The 25604-nt window shown below is 40.4% G+C and overlaps 1 protein-coding gene across 1 annotated transcript in view; it reads left to right on the top strand.

Annotated features, from left to right (window-relative positions):
- cadps2 (Ca++-dependent secretion activator 2) overlaps positions 1–25604 on the top strand; it is a 133961-nt gene that overhangs the window by 35164 nt on the left and 73193 nt on the right. Inside the window, exons 3-8 of the mRNA XM_044036339.1 lie at positions 2985–3317; positions 13948–14028; positions 15485–15718; positions 16461–16582; positions 19871–19982; positions 21183–21322. Coding sequence (XP_043892274.1) covers positions 2985–3317; positions 13948–14028; positions 15485–15718; positions 16461–16582; positions 19871–19982; positions 21183–21322 — 1022 coding nt within the window. The remainder of the gene's footprint in view (positions 1–2984; positions 3318–13947; positions 14029–15484; positions 15719–16460; positions 16583–19870; positions 19983–21182; positions 21323–25604) is intronic.

Raw genomic sequence — 25604 nt, 5'->3', positions numbered from 1 at the left:
TATATGAAAAAAACAAAACAAACATTGGTTATCAGCCATTTTCAGCTGTCCTGTAAAAGGCTGTGGCCCCCTGCAATCATTGCAAACTGCATTAGATTTGGTAATTAGATTGGCTAAATGTATCAAGAGTGTGGACTTAAGTGTTTTTTGATCAATTGCGAGGCCTCCACTGGCATGCTGCATGTTGATAATACAGGCTTCAATCAAATGTAGGCATCCCATCAATTTGTAGCAACAGGGTGACAGGAGCTCTGTTCTTCTACAGCCCACATCAGCTCAGACAGAACACAGTTGCACTAAAATGCTTGTCATTATGCTGACGTGGAAGAATAACCTCTGCTGGGTAATTAGCCACTGGCCCCTCTTTTGGTTCATCTTCATGCCAGGCAGACACCAGTGATTAATTAATGACCTCTTAACAATGACCGTTGTGTTGAGAGGCAAGAGAGTCAGAGGTTTGAAATGCGGTAATGTCCACATTATGACAGTTCAGAGCTGCGTCAACCTCCACCAAGGTGGCTCAGTTTCCCACATTGTCACTACACTCAAACCCATGAATATTGCTGATTAGTAGAGGTAAAGAAATTAAGTCACATGGTGGTGCAATGGCTAGCTTTGTTGCCTTACAGCAAGAATCTCTCCAGGGACTTTTTTGCCCCAGTCAGCTGGGATTGCCTCCAGTCTTCATGTGGAGGATAATGTGGTAGTGATTGATTTTTGATTTCCACTGAAGTGTGTGTGTGTCTGTGTGTAATAAAGAGCAGTACAACAGGTGTATGAGAATTGAATCCTCATTACATTTAAATCTTGTCAGGTAATTGTTAAAGAGGCCTTAGCCCAGAAGTGCCAATTAATGCTGCGTTTGATTAAGAGATCGAGAGATTGATCGTATCACTTGCAGAGCTGTGTTCAATCATCTAAACCTAGTCCAAAAAACCCAAAAACTGGTTAATTTAATTTCACTACACCTAACCCTGAATTATTAAACTGTGAGTGTGTTAACAGGACATTTTTTAGCTCCCGGTAATCCGTTTTAGCGGCTGTTAGTAAGATTAAGTGCTCAACAGGAAATGAGACATGACTCTGAACTAGTTATTGGCAGTGCTTCTTTTTGTCCCACATGGATGACTAAATACACCTGAAACCATTCACTCTGCCAGTTTGTACATTCATGGCTTAAAGCCCTTGGAATGAACATCATATGGTTCTACATTTAAAACAGTCAGCTGTATAGTTTATGGCCGCAGCGACAGTGTAATGTATTTCTGTTTTCTGCACTTTAAAACAGTTTGTGTTGAGTGTCGCAGAGAGGCTCATTATCTGCTGATAGAAGCCTCCTCTCTTGGCAGCTACATCTGTCACCACCCACTTATTCCACTCCTCATTTATCATCATAAATATCTCTTCACGTTGCCCCCCCCTTTGCTGATTTTAAATGTTGCTGCTGACTTATTTGACACCAACACATTTTTTCCTCCGGTGTCTCTCGCTATCTCCATTTTAGTCTCTGCAGATTCAAGAGATCTCTGTTCCATGTCATTACTCTTGGAGTCTCCTGGCGGCTCCTTTCCATCTGCTGTTGGTTCACACTCAGCAGGTTTATCAGTATCATTGCCCATCATCGCCGACACCCAGGGGCAAGCTGAAGCCCACAGGACAACCTTCAGGCTACAAATGTTATTGTTCTTTATCCTCCTTTCACTTGATTTTGATCTGGCAAATTCAATTGTTATCTTCTATACAGAATTCACAAATACAACATCCCCTCCCATGGTTTGCATGGTTCCCATGGTTAGCTTCTCAAGATGAATATTAATATTATATACAGAACACAGAACATCTCATCTTTTAGATATGAGACAATCATCAAGTGTTAAAAGTAGAAATTGTACATCGGATAATATTTAGAATATTGAAGTCCAGATTGATGCTTTGGCCTGTTTGTCTCTACAGTTTCCTCAGCCTCTGTTTTCTGAACTCTCAGCCTGGACTAGATGAATCAGTTCTCGCTGATGTTTGACTGTTAAGAATTTCCGAGTGACTCACAGGAAGAGGTGAATCTGCCAACTGGGAGGTTGTTTAGTGCAACACAGTTCAACTGCTGCTGCTGCTTCCTCAGTCAGAGCCACTTATTTTTTTCTGTCAGACTTGGTGCAAGTCTGCTTCTGCCAAAAAGTCCGACGTGTGAATCAACCAACGCAAATTCAACCAATTACTGCGACTTTTGCACAACCTTACATTTTTGCCCAATCACTGCAAATTAGTCTGCCACTGTGACCAAGCACCAGACTGTTTCTTCAGTTGTCATTGATGAGTCTTTCTTAAATGGTGGGTTGGGACTAAAAAGTGGGTCGTGGGACTGGACAAAACGGTTAACGCGGAGACGTGTTGCATTCATAATGCATTATAACAAATGCAGCAGATGTCACAGCAGATGTCACAGCAATAACAAAAACTTGGAAGGACTGGTTAATCAGTGACACTGCATTTTTTTGCTTTTATTTTGCCATTCACCCATTTTCATACAGTGAACCTATGGCCTGCACTTTTACCATCCCTTCAGGAGCAACTTGAAGTTAAGTGTCTTTCCCAAGGACACATTGGCATTTAGACTAGTGTATCTGGGGATCGAACCCCATGACCTTCCGGTTGAAAAACGAGTACCACTGAACAAATGCCGTGTAGTAGGAAAATTGAAAGTCATCATCATCATGAGTGAAGTGCATTACCCAATGACAATACCTTGTTTTATGGCAGAAGTTGAATTCAGGTTTTTCCCACACAGTAGTCTCACTGAAATAAAAGAGCAAGCCGTGTTTCAGTTGCAGTGCCGTTTTCAATCTGTGAATAGGTCTGAAAACTAAATGTCCTACTTTGGAACATGCATTTTCGTCTGAACAATGTCTTGTGGTAAAAGGAAACATTGATTAAAGGGTACATAATACTGCAAAAAAGTACTTATTGTTTTCTTCTGTCCTTGGCAGGGTTTCCTGAAGAGTGAGCGTGTTTACCGGATGGTTCAGAGTGGTGGCTGCTCAGCCAATGACTTTCGAGACGTCTTTAAGAAAAACATAGAGAGGCGCATTCGCAGCCTCCCGGAGATTGACGGCCTGAGCAAAGAGACTGTGCTTAGCTCCTGGATTGCCAAGTACGATGCCATCTACAGGGGGGATGAGGACATGCGGCGCCAGACACAGCGGGCGCACCTGAGTGCTGTGTCGGAGCTCATCCTCAGTAAGGAGCAGTTGTACGAGATGTTCCAACAGATACTGGGCATCCGGAAGTTTGAGCACCAGCTGCTGTACAACGCCTGTCAGGTGAGTGGAAAATGAATGTTTTAGTTGTAGTGATGTGCAATTACAAGTTAGTGTAGCTCTCTTTTGTGATCATCCCCATGTTTCATAAAGACTTACAAGAAAATATTTTCTGATATAACAATGGAAAGGTAAAATAGTCAATGACTAAAAAGGTAGTGTTGAAAATGTAATAGTTTTCGCACAAGCTCAAATTTTCTTTGGCTAAGTCGAGGTTTTCCAAACTTCAGAGGCCCCTAAAAAAATCTGCATTGTGCCTGATTTGTACATTAGTAAGAGCTGCGTGAAACTGCCGTGACTTTTTTGTAGGTGACACACAAACTTAGTGACATCATGTAAAGTTTTGAACCATTAGAATCAGTAAATTAAAAAGTTTAGTTTGGTTCTTCCTGCATGACCGGAGCACAGACTCCGTCTGACACAGTCACTGAAGTGAAATACAGTGGGGTTGTAATGTGGCTCATCGCTCGCAATTCCAGGCTTTCAGCAGTGCTGTTGCTAAATACACCAGACTCCTCTGTTCAGTATTGAGATTTTTAGATATTTCCGTGCTAAATGTTGGAGATTAATAGCTGTGCCGTGCTGAGGCGAGGTGGGACCATGTAGTGGAAAAGAGCCATGACATTTAATGTTTGGTCACTGGCATACAGAGGCAGCTGTAGCAAGATGGCACTGAGGAACCCTTAAATTTTCCTCAGAGCTGGTTTCATATCATCATTATAGGCACATTTATCATATACACACTATTTTCTCCATTTTTGGACTAATGTAGTAGATCAAGTCACCATTTTTCCATGAAAAAACCCTGTCCTGATGGCATAGAGAATCACATGGTGAAAACAAGACTTATCATTATAAATGCGGTTTATATAAATATTATTTTTTTTATTTCTGGTACACTGTGCTGTTAGTTTTAACACCAGAAACACAAGTTGAATCAGGTTTTTTAGCCACGTCTCCTCACAAACATGCAAACTTCTCTGTGCAGTTGCCGACACCATGAATGTTTCTAATGGCAAAAGCATTTCTTCTGTTGGCTCAGTCACAGAGGACTGTGTTGCCAGCAGCGTAAGGTCTACGGCTGCAGAAATAGCAGCATTATGTTGGCTCTGGCTCCTGTCCGGACTCCTGACTGATGGTTCACTGAAACAATAAAATGTCAGGTCAGCTGTTAATCAAGGACCACTCTGCCTTGTGTAATTCCAGGCTCTGACTGCATATGTTAATGCTGCAGCTCCACTGTGTGTGGTACTGAAAAGGAGCAGACAAGATCGATAATGATATATCAATAAATGTTATCTTATAGCTGGACAGATTTATTGTGTGTTTGTGATATCACTTGGAACATAAACTTTGAGAGTTCCTGTGGACGTAAATAGCTTCCATTTACAGATTACTTCACAGCCCATTGAGATGTCCTCCTCACCTCTACACCCACCATAATGTGTCTGTTGTACTTCATTAGGGACAAAGAAAAGACAGAACAAAGGCTGCAGGAGGAGAAAGAAGGAGAAGAACTCGGAGCTAATTCCATTTTCGGCAAAACTTTGATACCACTCGTTCACATAAGTCCAATTTTCTAGTGTCTGGCACTTTGTATCAATATTAAAATGAAGTAAAATATGAAAGGTCTGTTTGGTACTAATGAAAGTAGAAATACGAAACCTCTATAATGTCCTAGTTTTACTTTTCTGGCACATTTACTGAATAGTTTGGTCTCAGTGCTTCCAACAGCGTCATGCCCGTAAATGCAGGAGGCAGAGAGTAATCAGTGCAGAGCACTTACCTTGAGGTTAAACATAAAATAATGACCTCTCATGTAAAACTCATGATTATGATTATACACTTGGTTAGAGTCAGTAGGCTGTGTTCAAAATCAAAATCATTCGGTTAACAAACACCAATTAATGTTGTTTTACACAGTGAGTGTGTGTGTGAGAGAGAGAAAGTAGGTGGAACTGAATGATGGATGTAAAACATTCTTATATTATATAGATGAATGTAATGTTAAATGAACCATAAAGGATTGTATGACCAGTGAGCCAATGCTATAAATATGCAGTCACAGTGTCTGATCGACTTGTTAAGCTATATATAAATCAAATTTTTAGGTGTTATGCACATGTTTGAAAAAGAGAAATGAAAAGCAGAAATCCCACTATTAAATACTTTTAAAAAGAAATCAAGACATTGTTCACTTTTGTTGCCAAGCAACAGAGTTCTTTCGTTTTAAAGCCAGTGTGCGCAGGGCTCATTTTGCTCTTGACCTCTCATGATGAAAATGCACCTCGATAATTTCAATTTGAAGATAATTATGTGAAGCCAGTGGCTGCACAGTTGTAGCCCATCAAGTCTTTCCTCGAGTCGTAACACTTTGGTCATTGTGCCGTGTGCCGCACCCTCTGGTTTGGTGTGCTGCTGCTGCAGTAGGCAACGGTTTATTGTAGGGAAATGTCTGCGCTCTCTGGCCCCCAGACCACAGTAATGCTTTATTAGTATGACTGCCTTGGGGATCAGTTGATTTAGTCTCTTTTTGCAACATTCTCCACCCACAGTTCACCACCAGTCAGGTGGGGATTATAACGGTTTCCCTGCATGTTTGCACAGGTACGACCTTTTTCTCTGTTTGTTCTCTGCCTCCGTTTCTCTACCGATCGTTTTCAGTGTTCATTTACAGACCTGTCATGTGGAGCATAATTCACACATGACTGCTGTTATGTTAAAGGCCCCATGTGCAACAGTCGGCCTTACAAGATGTCAGAAAACAAATACCCAATGTACCCAATAACTGTGTGTGTGTGTGTGTGTATATGACATCACACTTTGTTTTCTGTGTGTTGTTGGTAGCCTGTCTGTCTTTTTAAACTCTATGTTTTTAATCTGAATGTCCTGTGTCATGTTGTAATTATGATTAATTCTCCTCATGGACTTAATTTAAGTAATTTGAAAACATAATGTTCCATGTCTATTTCCATGGTCTGTTTTGCTGTCAGTACAGCCAAAACGCAATTGGGTTTCTTTTCGTTTGGCATGTTGTTTGACACGTTAGCATTCTTATATTTCATTGTCTGAAAGAGCTTTCTTCAAGGACAACCTCCGCCCGTTTTTTAACCACAGTTGCTTCAGTATGCTACTACCTCACTCATGGCTCAGATAACTGAGGTTAATTGGGCCATTCGTGTCACTTCACTCTTGTTTCAGTGCAGAACTTGCTGGTATCTCTCTTTACTAGCTCAACTTGTGCTTCTGTTTTCCACTGACAGGAAACCAAGACACTGCTGAGTGTTGTGTGGCACTGATGGGCTTTTTCAGCATTGTGTGAACTCATTTGACAATATTGAAAACTGGCATTGTAATATGACTGGCTCCTCATTCCTACAATCTCTTTGCCCAAATTAAATATAGCTGTGAAATCTATTTATTCTTTTTCACCACCTTCATATCTATTCATAGTAATCCACACTGGCAGAAATGAGACAAAAACTAAATCTATATTTTTGGAAAAGGAAAAATATTTTATTTTTTACATCAGCAGAGCTGAGACTTGATGTCCATTAAGTGGACTCTCATCCTCTACTATCATTTAGTCTGTGAAAGTTCAACACCTAAGAACAGAGGAGGATATGGTTGGAGCATAAAAAATACAAACATTTGCTTCAATGCTGGAAAAAAAGATAGAGGGAGATATAAATAAAACAGAGGAGGACCCACAGCTGAAGGGGGCTAGAAGGTAGAGTCCAGGTGTTCACTGTTCAGATCACGCTGGGGCTATGCAGCAGCAGGTGGGTGTATTATAATCACTGATTCATCATCAATTATAATTGCTGAACTGTCTCTCACAGTCATGACTCAGGAAGATTTTTTATCTAGTTTGGATTAAACTTGGCAAGATTCTATGACCTGATTTAGATTTTTTTTCCCCAGAGTTTGTGTTATGGGATCAAAGTTAAACCTCGTGCTAATGCACAGGACATAAGCAAGAATACTGTTCATGCATGAGTAATAATATGGAAGAATATGGCTTGGTTAGTTTTGGGTACGGTCTTTTTCAGTCTAACTTTTCATCACTACAGCAGTGTAAAGGTAGGGCATGCTGCCATTTTTCCACAGCCATAATAAGCGAATTAACCTGCTGGTTAATAAAGTATTGATTGTCTTTGGATTGCTGCTCTCTGTCAGACTACCACTCTCGTTTAGACTCTAATGTTTGTTGGTTTCTTTGCAGTGTAGGAAGGTGGTGCAGGTGCTGAAGTAGCAGTCATTCCACTGAGCACTGTGTGCAGTGGAACAGCCAATCGGACTTCCAGCTCCTTACATAACACTAGTGATTTAAGCCACGCCCAGACGAAAACGGCACCAAGCGTAAACAATCTTTTTCTTTGCCATTTTCAAACAGTCCCCACACGGACAAGTGTAAGTTGTGGGACTGTAAGTTGCGTTCAACTCCAAAAAAAACAGGAAGAAGAAATTGTAAATTTAATAACAGAATGAACCAAGCCAGGGGAAAGAAAGGGGAATTATGTCTAATTGTATAAGTTGTTTAAGCTTTACATGTCGTGCCGTTTTGAGATTTTCCCACTCTGGGAGGCGTCTCCTTGTGGACGGAAAGTATGCATATTCAACTAAACCTGTTTTCGTGGGGGCAGCCCTTAGTTGTGAGGCTGTTAACAGTCCAGGGGAGGTTCAGACGTGTCATTCACTCTCAGACACACTTCATTTATATTATTCTGAATGTTTTTATGGAAGCATTGATCATCACCGCTAAAGAAATCCTGTACAGTCTATACCTGCCTTATGCTCTTTTCCTTGAATCATTGCAGTTGAACCCAGAGTCTCTTGAGATTGTTTGGAATGGTTGTTTGACAGGGTGAGTTGAATGCATCCAAGTTTGTTGCGATTGCACCAATTGTAGTTGTATTCTATAACCTTTTTTGGTCCTGTTGTGTTTGTGAGTCATTGGCACTTTTGCCACAAACGGGGCCCATTTAGCTCTGCAGTGGTTCCATTGATTTCTGTGTCATCTCTGTCTGTGTGTCGTCGCTTGTTAGCTCCAAGAGTCAGGTAGATGACGCTCTAATAAATTACCCACAGCTCCAGGATGCATCTCTGCCTTCAGCAGTGACAGTGTTGTGCTCTATTCATGTTTGTTGTAATTCTATTTTTCCCTCTGCTTATGGATTAAATGTTGATGTCTTTGCAATAACTGGCAGAATGTAATTGTGTCTCTTCTCTCTCAGTCTTTCATGATTATTCTTTATTTGTGCGGGGCAGGTTGTTCAGTTTTCAAGAAGACGCCTGTTAACCGGAGACTTTGTATTTTGATGTTGAAGGACTAGGACAGTGAAATACCAGAAGGTACACACAAATAAACACTCTCAGTGAAAACATGGTAACGAGCAGGGACAAAAGGAAAAATTATTTCACTAACGCCACTAACGGGTAGAAAAGACTGTTTTATTGGAAAAATAAAGTTATTCTGAAGATACTGTACACGTTTGCAGGCGTACGTTTTATTCGGTGAGCTTTTGATTAGTGTCTAAAAAACAGTTTTTTCTTGTCCTCCAGTCAGCAACAATCAGCATCGACCACTGGGGATATCCCTTTTTCACTTCCAATACGATACCGATATTGCAGCCTTGAGTATTGGCTGATACCGATATCAATATCGGATCGGGATCTCCCTATCAACCACCCCACCATCTTTTTTAACAAAGCAAAGTGCGTTTCAGTTTTTTCATCACTGCTGCTCATATGTCATTAGTTTGGACACAGCTATAACAGAGACCACTAGCCAGGTTTCCATCCATCCATCCATTTTCTACCAAATGCAGAAGGAGGCGGCACAGGTGTAGAAACCGTGTAATGTTTTTTTTGATTTTCTTTATTTCCATTCAGGTGTTTTTATGAGTATGTGCGTAAAAGTCAGGCTGATGGAAAACCCACCCACAATGACAGGCTCTCCTGGGTAAATCATCAGCACAAACAATGACATAGTGGCAGGACACAAGTCAACAAGTCCCACAGAGTTCCATACCCTGTTGTCACTTTTATGATACTCATGGTACAGTAAAGACGATTTAGAGTTCTGTATTGGATTTTGCTTTCATGGCATGCATACAAATTGCCCGACTCACGTTTTCTATTTTACTGCTCAATGTTGAACAAAATATGCTGCTCTCTCTCTCCCAGTCTTGGGGGAAATGGCATCTGCAAGAAAACGATTATCTTTCTGTAGCACACTTATTTTTTTACACTCACTACAATAAATTAATATAAATTGAGGAGTCCTTCGACGCAGCAAAAGGCAGCAACCTTTCCTTTTATGATGACTGTGCTCTGGGCAAGTCTGCACTATATGACATCTTATTTTATCCCACACAATACAAAACATCTGTATTAAACTAGCTGTTCTCTTGGGTTAATGTAATGTCCCTTAATGTAAGGGTGCACATACAGTTTATAGTGTTCTTTGTCTTTGTGCTAAAGACATCCGTGTGTTCTCAAGATTCTATACGCTACCATAATTTTAAAATAACAGACCATTTTCTCTGCACATGTAATGTCATGAACGTCTTACTTTTTTTAAGAAAACAAAAAGTCTGTCATATTAGATACAGGTTTTTTTTAACCTCATTAGTCTGAGTTATGCAAAAAATCAGACATCAAGTCTTTTCCAAAGACAAAACGTTAAACATTAACGTCTGATCTCCACTTACTTTTTAAGTTACTGGATAAATTGAGAAATGTCCTTTTCTGAGCAGCCCTTTTTATTTTGTGCTGTGATGGAGTGATTAGTTCTGATTGCAACCACAACGTTTTTGAAAATAACAAGTGTTTTTCTTTTTATTCTGTCTGGATGTGAGCAGCAGACTGTTGGCCCCTGCTGGGTCGCCTTCCATGCTATTAAATTCAGTGTTTGTGCCTCTTTGTAACTTTAAACACCAAAGGTGTTTCTGAACTGAATGAATTCTCATCTGAGGGATACAAAATCCACCAGGAGGAACATCTGCCGTCTGTTTCCTTCTTTCACGTATCGATATGACCGTAACTGTAACCGTAAATTGCCAAATGTGATTATTTTGTCTGTGTAGCTACGTGGATTGAATGCTTCATGTTGAGTCATTTCTGTCATAGTCATAAAAGCCTTTCCAGCATCAGTCAGATCTTTGAAAAACACTTTCGGAAGCACTAAACCATCTTGATTGCCAATCCGTCATCACAACATGCTTTTTAAAATGGAAATGATTCAAAAACATGAATGTTTTTCCATCTTAAAAATGGTATAATAAGAATAATATTAACAATAATTTGATTTTCATTGAAAAACACAAATTCACAAAGTTCACAAGCAAATGGACCGACAGATCTGTAGATCCACTGGAACTAAATGAGAGAGATCCTGTCTTGCAAAAGCATCATCGTCTTCCACTCTTACAGACTTGTTTTTCATGTCACAGTTTTGAAATGTGCCACTATTAATACTGAGTTTGTTTTCTGTAATGGGATACGTTTGTCTGTATTATGAAGTAAAAAAAAACCCCGACACATTCCTTCCTGCCTGCGCTGAATTTTTGCCGTGTTGATTCAGTCTGTCTGATGTGTCAACATGCTGAAAAGACTTTCAATGACATTTACATGAGGGCTGGTTGTCATAGAAATGCTCTGTGAGGCAGAATTAGAAAGGCCTCAGACAAAGACCACATAATTGAAGTTAGAACAACTGAGCCACACTCCGATCTCTCTCTCACTGATGTTTCTGTTGCAACTTCAGGGCCTTCTCTGGTTTAAACAAGTCATTTTCAGATGCAGTTGTATTAGGACACATAGGCATGATTAATTCTATGATATGTAACAATAATATGTTTATTTTATTCATTTTTTAACCTTTTCTAACAGTAAACCAAAAACTGTATTCCACTTGCTTCGCGTAACACCTCGAGACGTGTTAAATGCAGAGTTTGATGAGCGGTGGACAAACTGCGATGTGCGTTATCTCGGTTACAGTTAATTAGATTTGAAATTAATTAACACAACCTGACTGGCTATGATGGCCACTGTTGTTTGTCTGACCATAGCAATGTAATCACGCAGACTCTACAAACATAAACCAAACCAAACATAATTCTGGGTTTTACTATAATCATCACCGCCGGGTATATTCAGTCTTCTTCATTATGTCTGACACTATTAATGAGATTTTTTTTTTTTTTTTTACCCACCCATTTTAAGAGCTGAAAAATAACACATGGACAAAGAAATGGTAAAGAGTCATACAAAAAGAAAAGAACAACCTTGTGCAGTTTACTGGCTCTGCACGCTGAAACAAGCATAATAAAAGACAGTGATGAAAAACTCAAAATGATACAGTGAAAAGAATGAAATGGAGGTTAAAATCAAGACACAAGCTTCAAAAGCTTGTTCTGCGTGAAAATGACAGTTAAGATGCAAAAATCGCAGTTATTCTGCCAATTGTGACTCGTTTCACAGTCACAGTATCTCTTAAAAATAATGGCAGTATGATTCTTTTCTTGACCAAATCATGCGGCTTTAATTGAGCTGAATTGAATAAACATACTTTTTGGACATTTCTGAATTGTAATTGTTTGATTAAGTTTTCATGTAGTACTTAATTAAACATCTGACTTTAACTCAGTATTTTATTATGTTGTTATTATTTATTTACACCATTCTACCGAATTAGTGCATACATGTACTGTAAAGTACACATAGAGGTGCTATATAAATGCTGTTTAAAGTATGAACACCTCCTGACACTCACAGCTACTGTCACTCAATGATGACGGTCTCTACAGTCAAATCGCTGAACATTGAATTTGAGTTTGTCTGTCAAACTGAAGTTCACACCATGAGGGTTTGACTCCATCCGTCTGATAATGAATTACGTTTTCTCCCTCGGTGTGTGTGGTGTTAATTAGGATGCACATCAGCCGACCTCGTCACCAGTGACTCAGTGTGTGTTTTTTTGTTTTCGTCTCTGGATGTCAGCGCCCCAGTCATCCAATGCTGTTGACGACACAGTGTCGGCACAAAGGAAACTACAGCCCTGTCAGTTTATCCGTGAATGCATATCCATAGTTTAGTAATTAGTGCTGCTGGGTGTCAGGCCTGACAGGAAGTGGTGTCGGGAGATGACACCGTTATTAATATTTTATTAAGTGATCAATTTATTTATGAAAAACAGGCACTTGTTTATAATTTTTTATCGTGAAGGGACAAGTGCCATTCATCGCTCTGCGGCAGTTTTAAGATTCAATTCAAACTGCTTTTTGTGTGTCATAAACAAATCTGATTAAGGTAGATGAAAGCATTCACAAAAAAGATGAAGTAAAACTTTGACTTTGATTCACAGTCAACGTTCACAGTGGCATGATGAACCCTAATTGCCACTCTTGTGTGGACTGCCATACATTTTGTCAGACATTGATTTTACCTTTACCCTGACATTTCACATCAGCCACAGATGTACTTGATAAGGTGTTATGTACAGGTGGAGGAGACACAGATTCACGGGTTCTGACTCATGTGTTTATCTGGATGAGTTTCGGTTTTTAGAGCTGCAGCTCGTCAGTGTTTCTCTCTTCAGCAGCAGGGCTGGATAACTTGGCAGTGTGACTAAAGGAAGATTTTATCGGTCTAAATGAGACACTGCAGTCTGGAGTGAAACTGGCACAAATTAAACGGCTCATTCTTTCCCTTTTATCAAGCATGAATTTCTTACTTGTCTCTTTGACTTCAGGCCACTTACAATCTGTGCCTTTTAATCTTTGATTGTCATTTCAGACGCCTTCGCTCATCACAGAAAGTGAGGCACACTTTTCTGCCCACTAAGCAAACTTCAGTCAATTTTTTTTAGCTTGCTTTCATCTTCTCGTTCACTCCCTGCTGCTGACGTTAGAGTTAACATGAGATAATCTACTTGTCAGTATGACACTCTCAAGCAGCACAGATTCTGCCCCTAATTACGGAAAATGGAACTGCAGCGTGATTTTAAACTTAGATCTTTAGAGCTTAACTACTGGTTAGTATTGTTGCCTCACAGCAAGAAGGTCACTGGTTTGGATCCCAGTTCAACTAAGGGCCTTTCTATGTGGGAGTTTGCATGTTCACCTTGTATGTGCTTGGGTTTTCTCCGTGTACTTTGGCTTCCTCCCACAGTCCAAAAACATGCAGATTAGGTTAATTGACCATAGGTGTGAGTGTGAATCCATGAGCGTATCACATACAGAGATGGGAAATGTGTGTGTGTGTGTGTGTGTGTTTATAGTTCTTCAACTTTGTGAAACCTCAAAATATTCTATCACATTTTTTCATATTTTGCACAACATTTCATACACAAGAGGTCCACTCACATGGTTGAACTTCCTGTGCCTCATCATGGTGAAGTGAACCACTCGCTCATCACACTGTAGACAATCAGTCCTGATGGACTCTTTAGTGTCATCTTCTATCACCTCAGCTGCTGATTGGTTAACCTATTCACAGTCCACTTCTTCACAGAAGACTGTCTCTCTTTCACTTTGTGATTGGTTTATTGATTCTCGACTTTTATAACTGGTTAGCTGATAAAAAAAAACAAAACAAACTGTCTTCTTTTCCTTTTTCTTATTTTCAGTTGGACAATGTGGATGAGCAGGCAGCTCAGATCCGCAGAGAGCTTGATGGCAGGCTCCAACTTGCTGAGAAGATTGCCAGGGTGAGTAACACACACATTTTCTTTCTTCTTTTATTATTATTGTTTTTATATTGATTTTGATGTTTTTCTTTTCATTGTATACCCCTGAGTCCTGTTCTTGTACAGTGGGTCCCACGTCTGTTTAACCTTATTTGTCATAACCAAATGGACCCAAGAAGACCAGACCCTTCATGTGTCAGAGGTCAGACTCATCTCTAGTGTGGCTGATTGCTAATAAGCAACAGTTGCAAGTCATGTGTAACTGTAAAAGGACAACCTATCTTTATTATTCTGCAACAAAATGCAACGCTGATTCTACATGAGTTCATGCATCCTTGATAAAAATGGTTGAGCTCAAAGCTGGTGAAAATGCAGACTTGGTGCACCAAGGTTCCTGAATGGAACTGGTCCAGGAACCAGAGAAATATAGCTTAACAGAGACAATGGGTTTGGCAGGTATGACTAACAATTGGCTCTCAAGCACATTCCCTTTGTCAACAAACTCAAGGACAAATCTGCCTTTTGCCAAAAAGCAGGCAAATAGAGAATAACTGATGAATAACTAGCATTTATCCCATCTTTTCTTTTTCTTTTTACAAAGTAGCTACTTGACACGACTGCCTCCAATGTGGCAAAAACTTTATCGTTGAATAACATCATCAGTTTCGTCATTTATATTGCAAGTCTTAAATTACAACCATTTCATTTTCTCTAGTCTCATTGTCATTAATAACTTAATCGTTTCAGCAATTATAGCATGCTGAGGTGCTGATGTAACCATCACCAGAACAACTCACACAAATGTCTTTCCAAACACCTTCCTCATCAGTTCTACAGTTAGTGATTCGTCTGGACCCAGTACGGAGAAATAAAAAGAAGGCATTTATTTGCCCCCTGTTCCACCACAGGAACTTTTCTCATTTCAGTTTCCACAGAAATTCCCTCGACCCGAAAGATTCACCAAAAGAAGTACCTACTCTTGACTATTCAGATTACCAGGAACTCTAGAGGGGCGGGGCTGTGTGCTCGAGAAACTTTTAAGCCAGTGTGTCTGCAACCCACTTTTAAACAAGACCTTTAAAATGAGACAGAGAAAGAAGAACTTATTCATTTCGCGATCGGTCTTTTAAAACATATGACGCAAAAGAAAAGGACGTACAACAAGTGGACAAGTGGACGTCCAGGTTCTTTTGAGCGTATTTGCTGAGGAGGAGGTTTGAGTGGGACTTTGAGGTGGAAAGGCAAACCACACAGATTACTGGGAATTCTTTTCCCCAGGTAATAAAAGTTCCTGAAAATGTTGGTGGAAAAGGGGCTATTGAAATCTATGTACATACTGAACAACTTAGAACAGTTACAGGTAATAAGTTTGCAAGTCTTACTTATCTGTTTTGTGGTAGGCAGCCTCACTCAAGATAAAATGAAGTCACTGAGCTGAAGAAGATTACCTTACCTCTGTGTTACCTGTGTCTTGCAGGAAAAGAGATACCCAAAGTTTGTCTCTACTGACATGGAAGCTCTGTATGTGGAGGAGCTGCGCTCATCCGTCAACCTTCTGATGGCAAACCTAGAGAGTCTGCCAGTGTCCAAGGGAGGCCCAGACTTTAAACAGAAACTCAAACGCTCCTCTATGAACAACTCCTTCCTGGATCTTGGAGACGAGGGAGACGTCTTGTCCAAATCTGACGTTGTGCTGTCTTTCACTCTGGAGGTTTGTGTGTGTGTTTTTCTCAGGAGTTAGAAAATGTTCACACAGTGGAGTCACTGCTTCAAGCTTTAAGATGATGTTTGACAGTTTGGACACGGTTGTATGGTTCAGGATACGACAGGGTTTTGTTTCGTTCAAACTCTGAGCTCATTAGCTGCTGTTTGAATACAGACATTATTTTAGGTCTTGTTGACAGTGATTATGTAAACAGTTGTAAAGTTTGAGTGAAGAGACAATAGCTACAACCAATTTAATCTCTACTAACATTTAAAAAGCTGATGCATTTCAATCATTGTGTTCTGCTTCACTTGCTCTCCACACAGACTTTTCACACCTGATTGGTAAAAATAGAAATGGAGACGAGAAAGCTTTAGGCACCAAAATCCCAGACTCTGTATATTTACATTCAGAGATTAGAGTTAGGATTAGAGTTTGGGTTTGCATTTAGCTGTGCAGGATACGGTTTTGGGCTGGGGACTTCTTGTCATTGTGTGTTCTTACAGAGAGGTCCAAAGATGACCCACAATGTGTCATATTGCACTGCATCAGAGGAGCAGCAAATAAAAAAACAATTTTGTAGCTTTAATCCATTCATACATACAATGATTTTTCAGCAGTTAAATAAGTAACTTTTTGATCATTCTACACAGACTGAAATGTGACTTTAGTTTGCAATAACTGAACGTATTGTGATGGTCAAGGCAGACAGCAATGTGCTCACCTTCACCTCCACTGGTGCTTTCAGATTGTCATCGTGGAAGTCCAGGGTCTGAAGTCCGTTGCTCCAAACCGGATTGTGTACTGCACTATGGAGGTGGAGGGAGGAGAGAAGCTGCAGACGGACCAGGCAGAAGCCGCCAGACCACAGTGAGTTATTCTTCCTCTGTCTCTGTTACACTCGGTTAACGGTGTGCTAACCGAACAATTGATGCAGACACAGAAAGTAAAGCGCAGACACCGATTCAATAACGGAGGTTATTAAAGTTATTATTCAGTAATAATGACACAGAGCTGACACAAAGATTGCAAACAGCATAATCCGGTGTCTCAACTGACATACAGGCAGAAGCAAGCAGATTTAAATTTTTGTAATAATTCAAGAAACATTGTCTATCTTACATGGTTAAAGTAAATATATGATGATATGATTTGACTCAAGTAAAGATATAATTATTATATAATTTTTAATGATGATGTGAGACAAAATAAACTTAATTTTAGTCAGTACACAACTTGTATAATTTGACCCAGCAAATGGTGCCACTCTGTTTCCTCCAGTTCCACTACTTAGGCTTTGGAATATAATCTGTATCTATAGCAGGATGTTGCTGTGAAATAGTTATAGACCACCACTTTGGCAGACTTGCCTATCTTATATTTGTAATGGATTAAAACCAAATTTGAATCCTTTCCAGTCCATTCAGCACAGTTACCTGAAAGTGCACCACAGCCGACCATAAGCTTTGAAAAGCAAAAAGAGTTCTCTGAACTCAGATAGAACCTGACTGACCTTACGTGTAACAGGGTACGAGTCTGACCCTCATCATTCCCAAACCACACAGTCACTAGCCCTAATCTATGTTTCCGATTGTCCAGTGGAGGCTGAAAAGTCCAGATGATGAGTCTGTTATGTTATAGTGATTGGAGTTGGTCTTAGTCTGAGCTCTGGTGTTTTTCATTCCTGCCCATCATGAAGTGACTCTACAGAGAGCAGGTTTTTGACAAGGATGGATTAGAATAAGAACAACAGTGAAGATCCATTCCTCACCCATCATCATCTTCTTTCTGCCTCTCCTCACATTCTTTTCCCCATTCGGATTATAAATATACAATGGATGCACGTGTGCTCTGGCCCACACCTTGCCTCCATCATTAGATGGTGTTGGTAGAAATCTGTGAGCTTGTGGATAAGCAGGCGCTTGTCAGAGCTGTAGCTCATACAGCCACAGAGATGACTCTGTGATGCCAAAGAAACTCTGGCTCAGGCATCGAAATTACCTGTAAGCAATGTGAGCTGGTCTAGTAGAATAGCAACTGTATCAGAAATTGTGCAGGTATTGGTGCCCAGCCCTTCTTGACAATATCGTCGGATCTTACTCCTTATAAACAAATAAATGGTTGTGTTTTGACTAAAAACTATTCCACTTCTCTCAGTTTCTCAGTGCACAGGTTTCATCTCATAACTACGGTAACAGAAAAGTCTCTTTAGAGTATATTGTTGTCGAAATATTCTTAGATAATTGTTTTTGCTCCCTCTCATGCTGCTGATTAACGCGAAGCTTAATTTTGAACAATGTTTTCCTCAACAGTGTTGTCGCTATGCACTCTACAGTTCTTGAAGGTTTTTGGTCATCAGATGCTGGGTGGGACAGTAGGGGGTCTGTGTGGTAATGAGGTTGCCCTTTCATAAACTCATTTTTTCTCCTTGAGGGCCCTCCATCTGCCTGAATCACCAACGCCAATTAGAGGAACCCACCGTCGCCTGGCTTTACCTCCGCTCCTATAACCGTCACTGTAATTAGCCTGCAGAACGCTTTCGCATTCCTCATCTTCGATCACACACATTTAATGACATTGTAGTTAACCATAATTACACGGACAATGTGATTACACAACCACAGTGACTCCTGCGGTCTTTAATCAGTGAGGACCTTTTCAATTAATAATAATCATAATTGTAGTGGGATGTCAAGCATCTGTGATTGGCTTCGAGAATCATACCTGTGTATCTGCATTGTATGTTTGTTTTAAATCAAGCTGCTGCTTTTCTTTATGTTAATGAACCTCCTGCGGTGTAAAAAATTGACCAGGTTGTAAAAGGGATTTTTCTCACCATCCCTCTCACTCTTGTCAATGTCTTCTCTCAGGAGAAGTGTAAAGAAATTCTCATGGATAAACTGATTACATTTTAGAGGTCAAGGTCACTGTCAAGGTCATACTGATTTCAGTTTTAGTCTTTCAGTATTCCACAAAGAAAACATCCTTGTCTGAGTCCCAATACTGCATACAAAAATCTTTTTTTTCTTCCTTTTTTCCTGCCTTGTACACAAGTCACAAGTCAGATTTAATATTTGATGGTGTAACAGATGTTCTACTATTCCAGGGTGATTCAATGGGCATTTGTGGAGAGTCATCAGTTTCCAAAGCAACACAATCCTCAGTTTCATGATGCAAGGCCATTTAACAGCAAAATAAAGTATATTACAATTAATCACATGGAGATTTTAGGAGTAGAGCTTTTAAGTGGCTAAAATCGGTCTTTCTTGCTTTCCTGGTCACAACCATGTTTTCGTGAGCTCACACCTGCACGTCCCTGGCGTAAGACACTGACTTTGTGTAGGCACCTTTGTGGGTAGGTGTTAAGTTGGTGAAGATGGTAAAGTTTAAGGTTATTTATGTCTTCATAACTATAGAAAGACAGAAATCTTCTCTAGTTTTAGGACTTGCCTGCGATTTTGCACCTGTGCGCCACACACGTATACATACTTTAGAACTTACTTTCTGCACATATAAAAAGACAGTTTGACATGAAGGTGTGTGATCCCTGAAGTGTGGGTCTGAGTGTGTTTGATGATGGTTTTTGTCCATTTCCTCTGACCAGAGGGTGTCTCTCTGTAAGATGAGCATTAACAGCTGATACTGATGGAACTGTTAATTGCCTCTCGAGCTGTGACTGAAGACCCAGTGTGATGTTATGACACGAAACGGAGCAGAATTTGCAGGGTGCCCTCCTGCTGCAGTCAACTTTGCACTCCATAAAATCACTGAAGTTGAAAACACATCATCCAGTGTGTTTTAGGGTCTGCAAATAATGCTAATAATAATAATTAAGAAAACAAAATAGTTGCTGGATTTGAGTAGCAGCACTGGGACTTTATTCATGCTTTTAAAAACAGAAGAAACAAAGTCTAATGAGAAGAAAAAAATAGAAAGTATTAAGTGAGATTCAGTTGAGCTTGACATAATGCTGTTTGTGATGGATCAATGAATAGATACAAACCTAAGTAGGCTTCTGTAATAATAATTATGATAATTTTATTCAGAAATGGAGTCTACGAGTGATTGGATTCTTGGAGCGTGTAGCAAAATCACAAAAAAGTCTTAATTTTGTGCCATATGTACTGCAGCCTGTTAACATTAAATGTTGTCTGTCAGGTGGGGGACTCAGGGGGATTTTATCACAACTCACCCACTGCCCTCGGTCAAAGTAAAGCTGTTCACAGAATGCACCGGGGTCCTGGCTCTGGAGGACAAGGAGCTGGGCCGAGTGAGTCCACAGACACACACACACACACACACACACACACACACACACATACACACATACTGTAGGATAAGGCTAGGTTTGCAGGCATCAACAAAAAATATCTTAATCATAAGCAAAGGCACCTCATGTGTCCCCGGTAAACACTTCCTCAACCCAATACTACATCATACCCTGTGAGTATTAGGTGGTGTTGTTGCCATCTGCAGCATGATGTAGTTTTCCTGATGTATTTTAAGGCGGAATGTGAATGCAGACATTATTAGACCTTTTAAGGTTAAGTGCTTGAGCTCTCCGGTATAATATCTCCCAGCCTATCAGACCCCCGAGATGTATCTGATCTACTAATTTCATTTTCTTTCTTTCAATGGCAAAAAAGCTTTCTATTGTATTCTGTTTCCCTAACACAGAGACATTTAGCTCACCGCTTCCAGCTGAAGATACGCTGGAGTTCTGTCGTAACATCTCACAAGTGTATAGTCAGTTACAGTTATGCTCAGTAATGTTCTAAAACTACTGGGCACTAAAATTCCTTTGTACCTTTTCTGCTGTAGATTAATTAACAAATAAATAGTTGTCATGACAGCTGGTTGGGTGAATAACATGTAATATTAACTGTTCTCATGTTTCTATGGTGGTGGTGGACCAAATGCTCTGCTCACTGTGTGATGAACTCTTGTTATTTCTAAAAATCTTATTAGAGGAAAAGCCCCCTCTGGGTTGCCAGTAGACTGTATCTTTATGGTAAGCAGCAGGAAGGTTAGGTCTCCCTTGAGAGAAACCTTACGCACTTCAGATTCAGCTGAAGGTCATAAAACGCAAATCAAGGCAGGAGGCATCCACCAGGATCAATTTGGTGTCGAGTGTCTTGCCCAGGGAGCCATCGCCATATAGATTAGAGGAGCAAGGGATTGAACTCCCAACCATCTCTACCTGTTGAGTCGCAGCCGATTAAAAGCAGCAGTCGACCCCCTACAACATACAGTACCACCACAGTTGACATTTAAAAAGCAAAGTGCTTGTCACAGAAAACGGCACACTCATTGCAGATCATTGTCACTATCTTCGCCTGATGTGCTCACATCTGTCAAAGAGAGAAAATCTACTGCCCCAGTAATCACATCACAGTTCATTGATGTCATCATTACTCAATTTTTGAGCTGGACAGAAGAACGACAATGACGGTGTCCTGTTGTCCCCCAGGTGGTCCTCAACCCCACCACCAATGGACCAAAGCAGGCTGAGTTCCACAGGATGGCCGTCCCCAAGAACAGTCAGGACGCCGAGCTGAAGATCAAGCTGGCCGTCCGCATGGACAAACCCCCCAACATGAAGCACTGCGGGTGAGTCTCCCATTTTCTCCCCTTTCTAATAAACACTCTTTATTGTTTATCTTCTCCATCTTTTTGAATGATTTGAACGAAGGCGGTGATGAAACACTGATCGTAGCCCCAGATGTCAAACCGTGTCACTAACAAGACTGAACCTTGAACAGGCTGACAGCTCCACCTACTGGTTTGATAGAGGAAGCACAGACAGTTGGTGCTGAATATGGGAGCAGCTCCTTGGTTGGTTTATATTTTTAAAATTCATATTCAGATCTGTCATGTCTTTTTAAAGCATCCACACAGAGCATGTTAAACTGAATCAGAGGCTAAGACAATGTGGTGTACATTCACACAACATGATCCCTAAAATAACTAAATTCTCAAGCTCCATTAGAAAAAAAAAAACCCACATGTACACCCTAATTTACTATTATATGTCTCGTCCTTTTTGCCTGAATGAGTACAAAATAGCTTTTCTTAATTCACTTGTAGTCTCACTAAAACAAATATATCCAAGTATTTTCTCTGCGTTTCATGTTTCAACCTCAAAACCTCAACATTTTTTTTTTCCTCACTCTGCTAAACAAATTGTTTGTAAATATAAATTGACTATAGTTTTTGTCTAATCAGCCAATCAAAACAACCATTATTGGCAATTTTGGGCCCTCTAGATAGTCATGGACACTTTTTGAGAACAATTTTTGTTATAAATCATGGGATGAAAATAATTTCCATTATTTCCAGGAATTTAGTGGTTAATCTTTGGATTACACTGTTAAAATTACAGTTAGATTTGTTGGCCAAATATCTGGACATATTCAAATAATTGACTGCAGTTTTTTGTGTCTTAACCAAAACTGCAGTTCTAGGTAAAGTTGTGTGTCTGTGTTTTACAGTTCTCCTTTTTTGCCAGGAGATGGCAGCAAATCGTCATGGTCAACATTTCAGTGGATTTAATAGTGCAATACCTCATGTGTTTCCCTGTTTGACAGCAAGCATCCGCAAACACTGGAAGTCTAACTCAAAAAAACCCAAAACTGTTTTATTCCAACACAGCAGACGTCTGTTCAGCCTATTCATCTTGTGGTGAGACAGACTCCCCTGCCTGGAAATTTAAGTTTGTAAACCGCTCCAGCACCTATGTCCGTAGGAAATAAATCAGGGTATTTAGCTGAAGGGGACACAGAAGCTGTTGGTTTACTGCTGCTTAGTTTGGTGTGTTTATGTCTTATTTTCAGTGAATCTGAATAAAAAATTATTTCAAAAAAGTCACACAAGTAACACATTTGAAGGCAGCGGTGGATCAACAACTCCTGTGTGTTCCTGTGTGCCTATGTCATGTCAGAAAAGACTGCTAACAATGACACAAAACAGCAACAAATAATGCTGAGATTTCAAATGTACTTTTTTTTTTTGCTACGTCCAGTCTTTGTGCTAATTGTGCTTAACGCGCTCAGATATTGACGTGAAATCCATCTGTTCATTCAACTTTAAGGTTGTAAAAGTGTTTGTGTTCCTCAGTGAAATGAATTAGGTAACTGAAAAAAAAATTCAAGTAGCAGAACCGGGGGTTTAGTCCTGCACACCTGCACACACTGGTATGTTTGAATTGTCACTGTTATTATTCCGCAATAAAAGTTGTTTACTTTTTACATCGAACGTAAATGCAGATTTTGAAATAACAAAAAATGACAGATTGAAATAATTCAGGCATCCCTGTTTGAGAGGTGGCACTTTGGATGGTGTATCTGTCGCATTTCTACGGCTATCTCCTGCATTTCTTATCCTGACGATGTCAAAGTCAGCACTGTACACACTGGTGTCCTAAGAAAGTCATCTGCCAAGTTTGAATCCTGTGAAGGCGAACCACTGACTCCCGTCCACTGTGAGCCAGGCACCCATGATAACAGACTGACTGATTGAAAGTAAAACAGATCAGGTGCAGTTTTCAACGTCATCCTCAAGGGGCCAGTATTATTCTCCCTGTGATTCCACCCAAGCCTCTGGTTTACGTTCGTCTCTGTTGCATGAAACTTCTGGGCATTTTCTGATTTGTTAAAAACATAATCTGTGAGACCAAGATGAACAGGCCACACAGGGTCTGTGTGCTAGATTTGTTAAATAAATACAGTGTATACAAAAAACGTCTAAGAAGAGGCCAACTGAGGCAGACTTTTCTGTTGCTTAAAGCAGAGAAAAAGAGCACAAACGTGAAAATGTTTTGCTCTCTTTGTGTTGTTTCTTTCCCGGGTTCAGGCTGCAAGAAAGAAAAACATGAAAAGGAACCTAATAGGTTAAAGACATGAATCCATTAAGACGCTGACGGATGCAGGGGTATGTTTTACTTTCTGTAAGAAAAGAGCAGGAAATGAAAAGGTGTAAAGAGGGGAAACATTGTGTTTGCGCTAAACAAAACGTAGGTCGTGTTACAGATTATTTGGTTTTGGTCTAAACCTTATTACGCAAATGTGCTGAGATTTTTTGGTGCAGCAATTTACACCCGTATTTATTATTTCTACAAAATGAATTTGCTATACAATTAGTAAAAGATAATCAGGAACTAAGTTCATTGTCCCATTGTAAATGTACTTTACTATAAAAGCCTGATTACGATGGTGACAGATGAGAGAAATTTCTCTGCAGCGAAGACTGTTAAATGCCTGCAGTGAACTCACACACACACACACACACACACACACACACACACACAGGGCTGTGGCTGAGTGGTAGTTTGAAACCCTGCATGAGGAGCGCTCGCAGCCAAATCATTTTCACAAGTGGCCGGTGAGCAGTGCCACATATTAACCTGGAGTCATACAGAATGGCCCAGATTCTCCGCCCAGACGTGCCGCTGCCTTGACTGGAGGCCTTTTCTTTAAGGGCGGGCAGCAGGGCTGAAGAAAGAGGTCTCACCATCGATTGATTTTCCTCACTTGCACTTGCCTGTGTCCCACGCTTCAGGAGGCCTGGGAGCAGCCATTGATTGAAAGGCCACGCTGGTCATTCTTCCATTTTCCCCAAGACTTCCTCAATGTCATATTCCATATAATGTCACGGCCTCCCTCAGTTAGGGACTCGGTGTTTTCAGCTGCGTCGTCAGGGGAAGAAATTCATGTGTTGACAAAGATAACAGCTGGAGAATGATGGCTCATTGTAGTGTGTTGTATGCCAGGAGGGTAAATGAGTAGATAAATTGTGCCCTCACATTACTTGAACACACTTTTATTTATTTTCTTAAAGGTTATTGTTGTATCTTAGTATCTCAGATGAGTGATACTCAAGCCATTATCTTCAAGGTCGCATACTGTTATTTTCATATCAATGAATCTGTAGTATCGCTTTTTAATTGAATATTAAGTGACATTGTCAGCAAAATGTAAAGCTTGAAGATGACACATACGTGTCTTTGTGTGTGTGTGTGGCCATAATGAGAACATTATTATGCACTTCATTTTCACTTCTAGTGTTTGTCTTGAAGACACTTGCCTTAGATGACTGAGAACTCCGGAGCAGGTTTTACCCTTAAGCACTTCTCCTTGTGTGGCTGCACTCATCCTTCCCTCAGGCCTTGTCTCTGCAGTTAAAGTTGAGAAGCTCCCCGCCGGTAAAGCATGATGCTGCCACCGATATGTGTCGCCATAGGAACAGCACTATCCAGGTGATGAGCACAGCGTGGAATTTGACATATATGGTGTTTGGAGTTCAGTCTTTGAGAGCATGTGGAGGAAATTCTCATTTATTTGTTGTTTTACCAACTCCAAGCAGACTGTCATGTTCATTTTAGTCCAAGTGGCTTTTGTTCAGATGTCATACCAAAAAGGTCCTGACTGATGAAGTGCTGCAGAGGTGGTTGTTCTTCCAGAAAAACCTCTGAAGCTCCGTCAAGCTGCATCCAGACAGACTTGAACGCTAGATAATATCTCTTTAGTTTGCTGTTCACATATGACAAACACAAGCAGGAGATTGTCTGGATACAATTTGTTCACAACAGCAGTAGAATCTCCACAGGACGCAGGCGAGGGGGTGGTTCCTGGCTTAAGCTTGCAGGAGGCAGGAGATTCTGCTGCTGCGCTCTCACTTGGACATTATCTGAATATTACATTAAGGAGCTAGCAGGAGAGTCTCAAGAGAATGCGTGAAAGTGGTTCCCGTGGACATTTGCATTTATTACAGACCCTCTGTACAATTGCTGGAGAATATCCGGTGCTCGGTTCATGTCTGAAAGCAGCCTCCGAGTGAGATCTGGGTTCTTGGTAGCATCCTTGACCAGGTTTGGTGCTGGTCCAAGATTTTGGCC

Source organism: Solea senegalensis, linkage group LG10 (genome assembly GCF_019176455.1).
Source record: "Solea senegalensis isolate Sse05_10M linkage group LG10, IFAPA_SoseM_1, whole genome shotgun sequence".
NCBI classification, from domain to species: Eukaryota; Metazoa; Chordata; class Actinopteri; order Pleuronectiformes; family Soleidae; genus Solea; species Solea senegalensis.
This window is presented reverse-complemented; position numbering and strand designations above follow the sequence as displayed.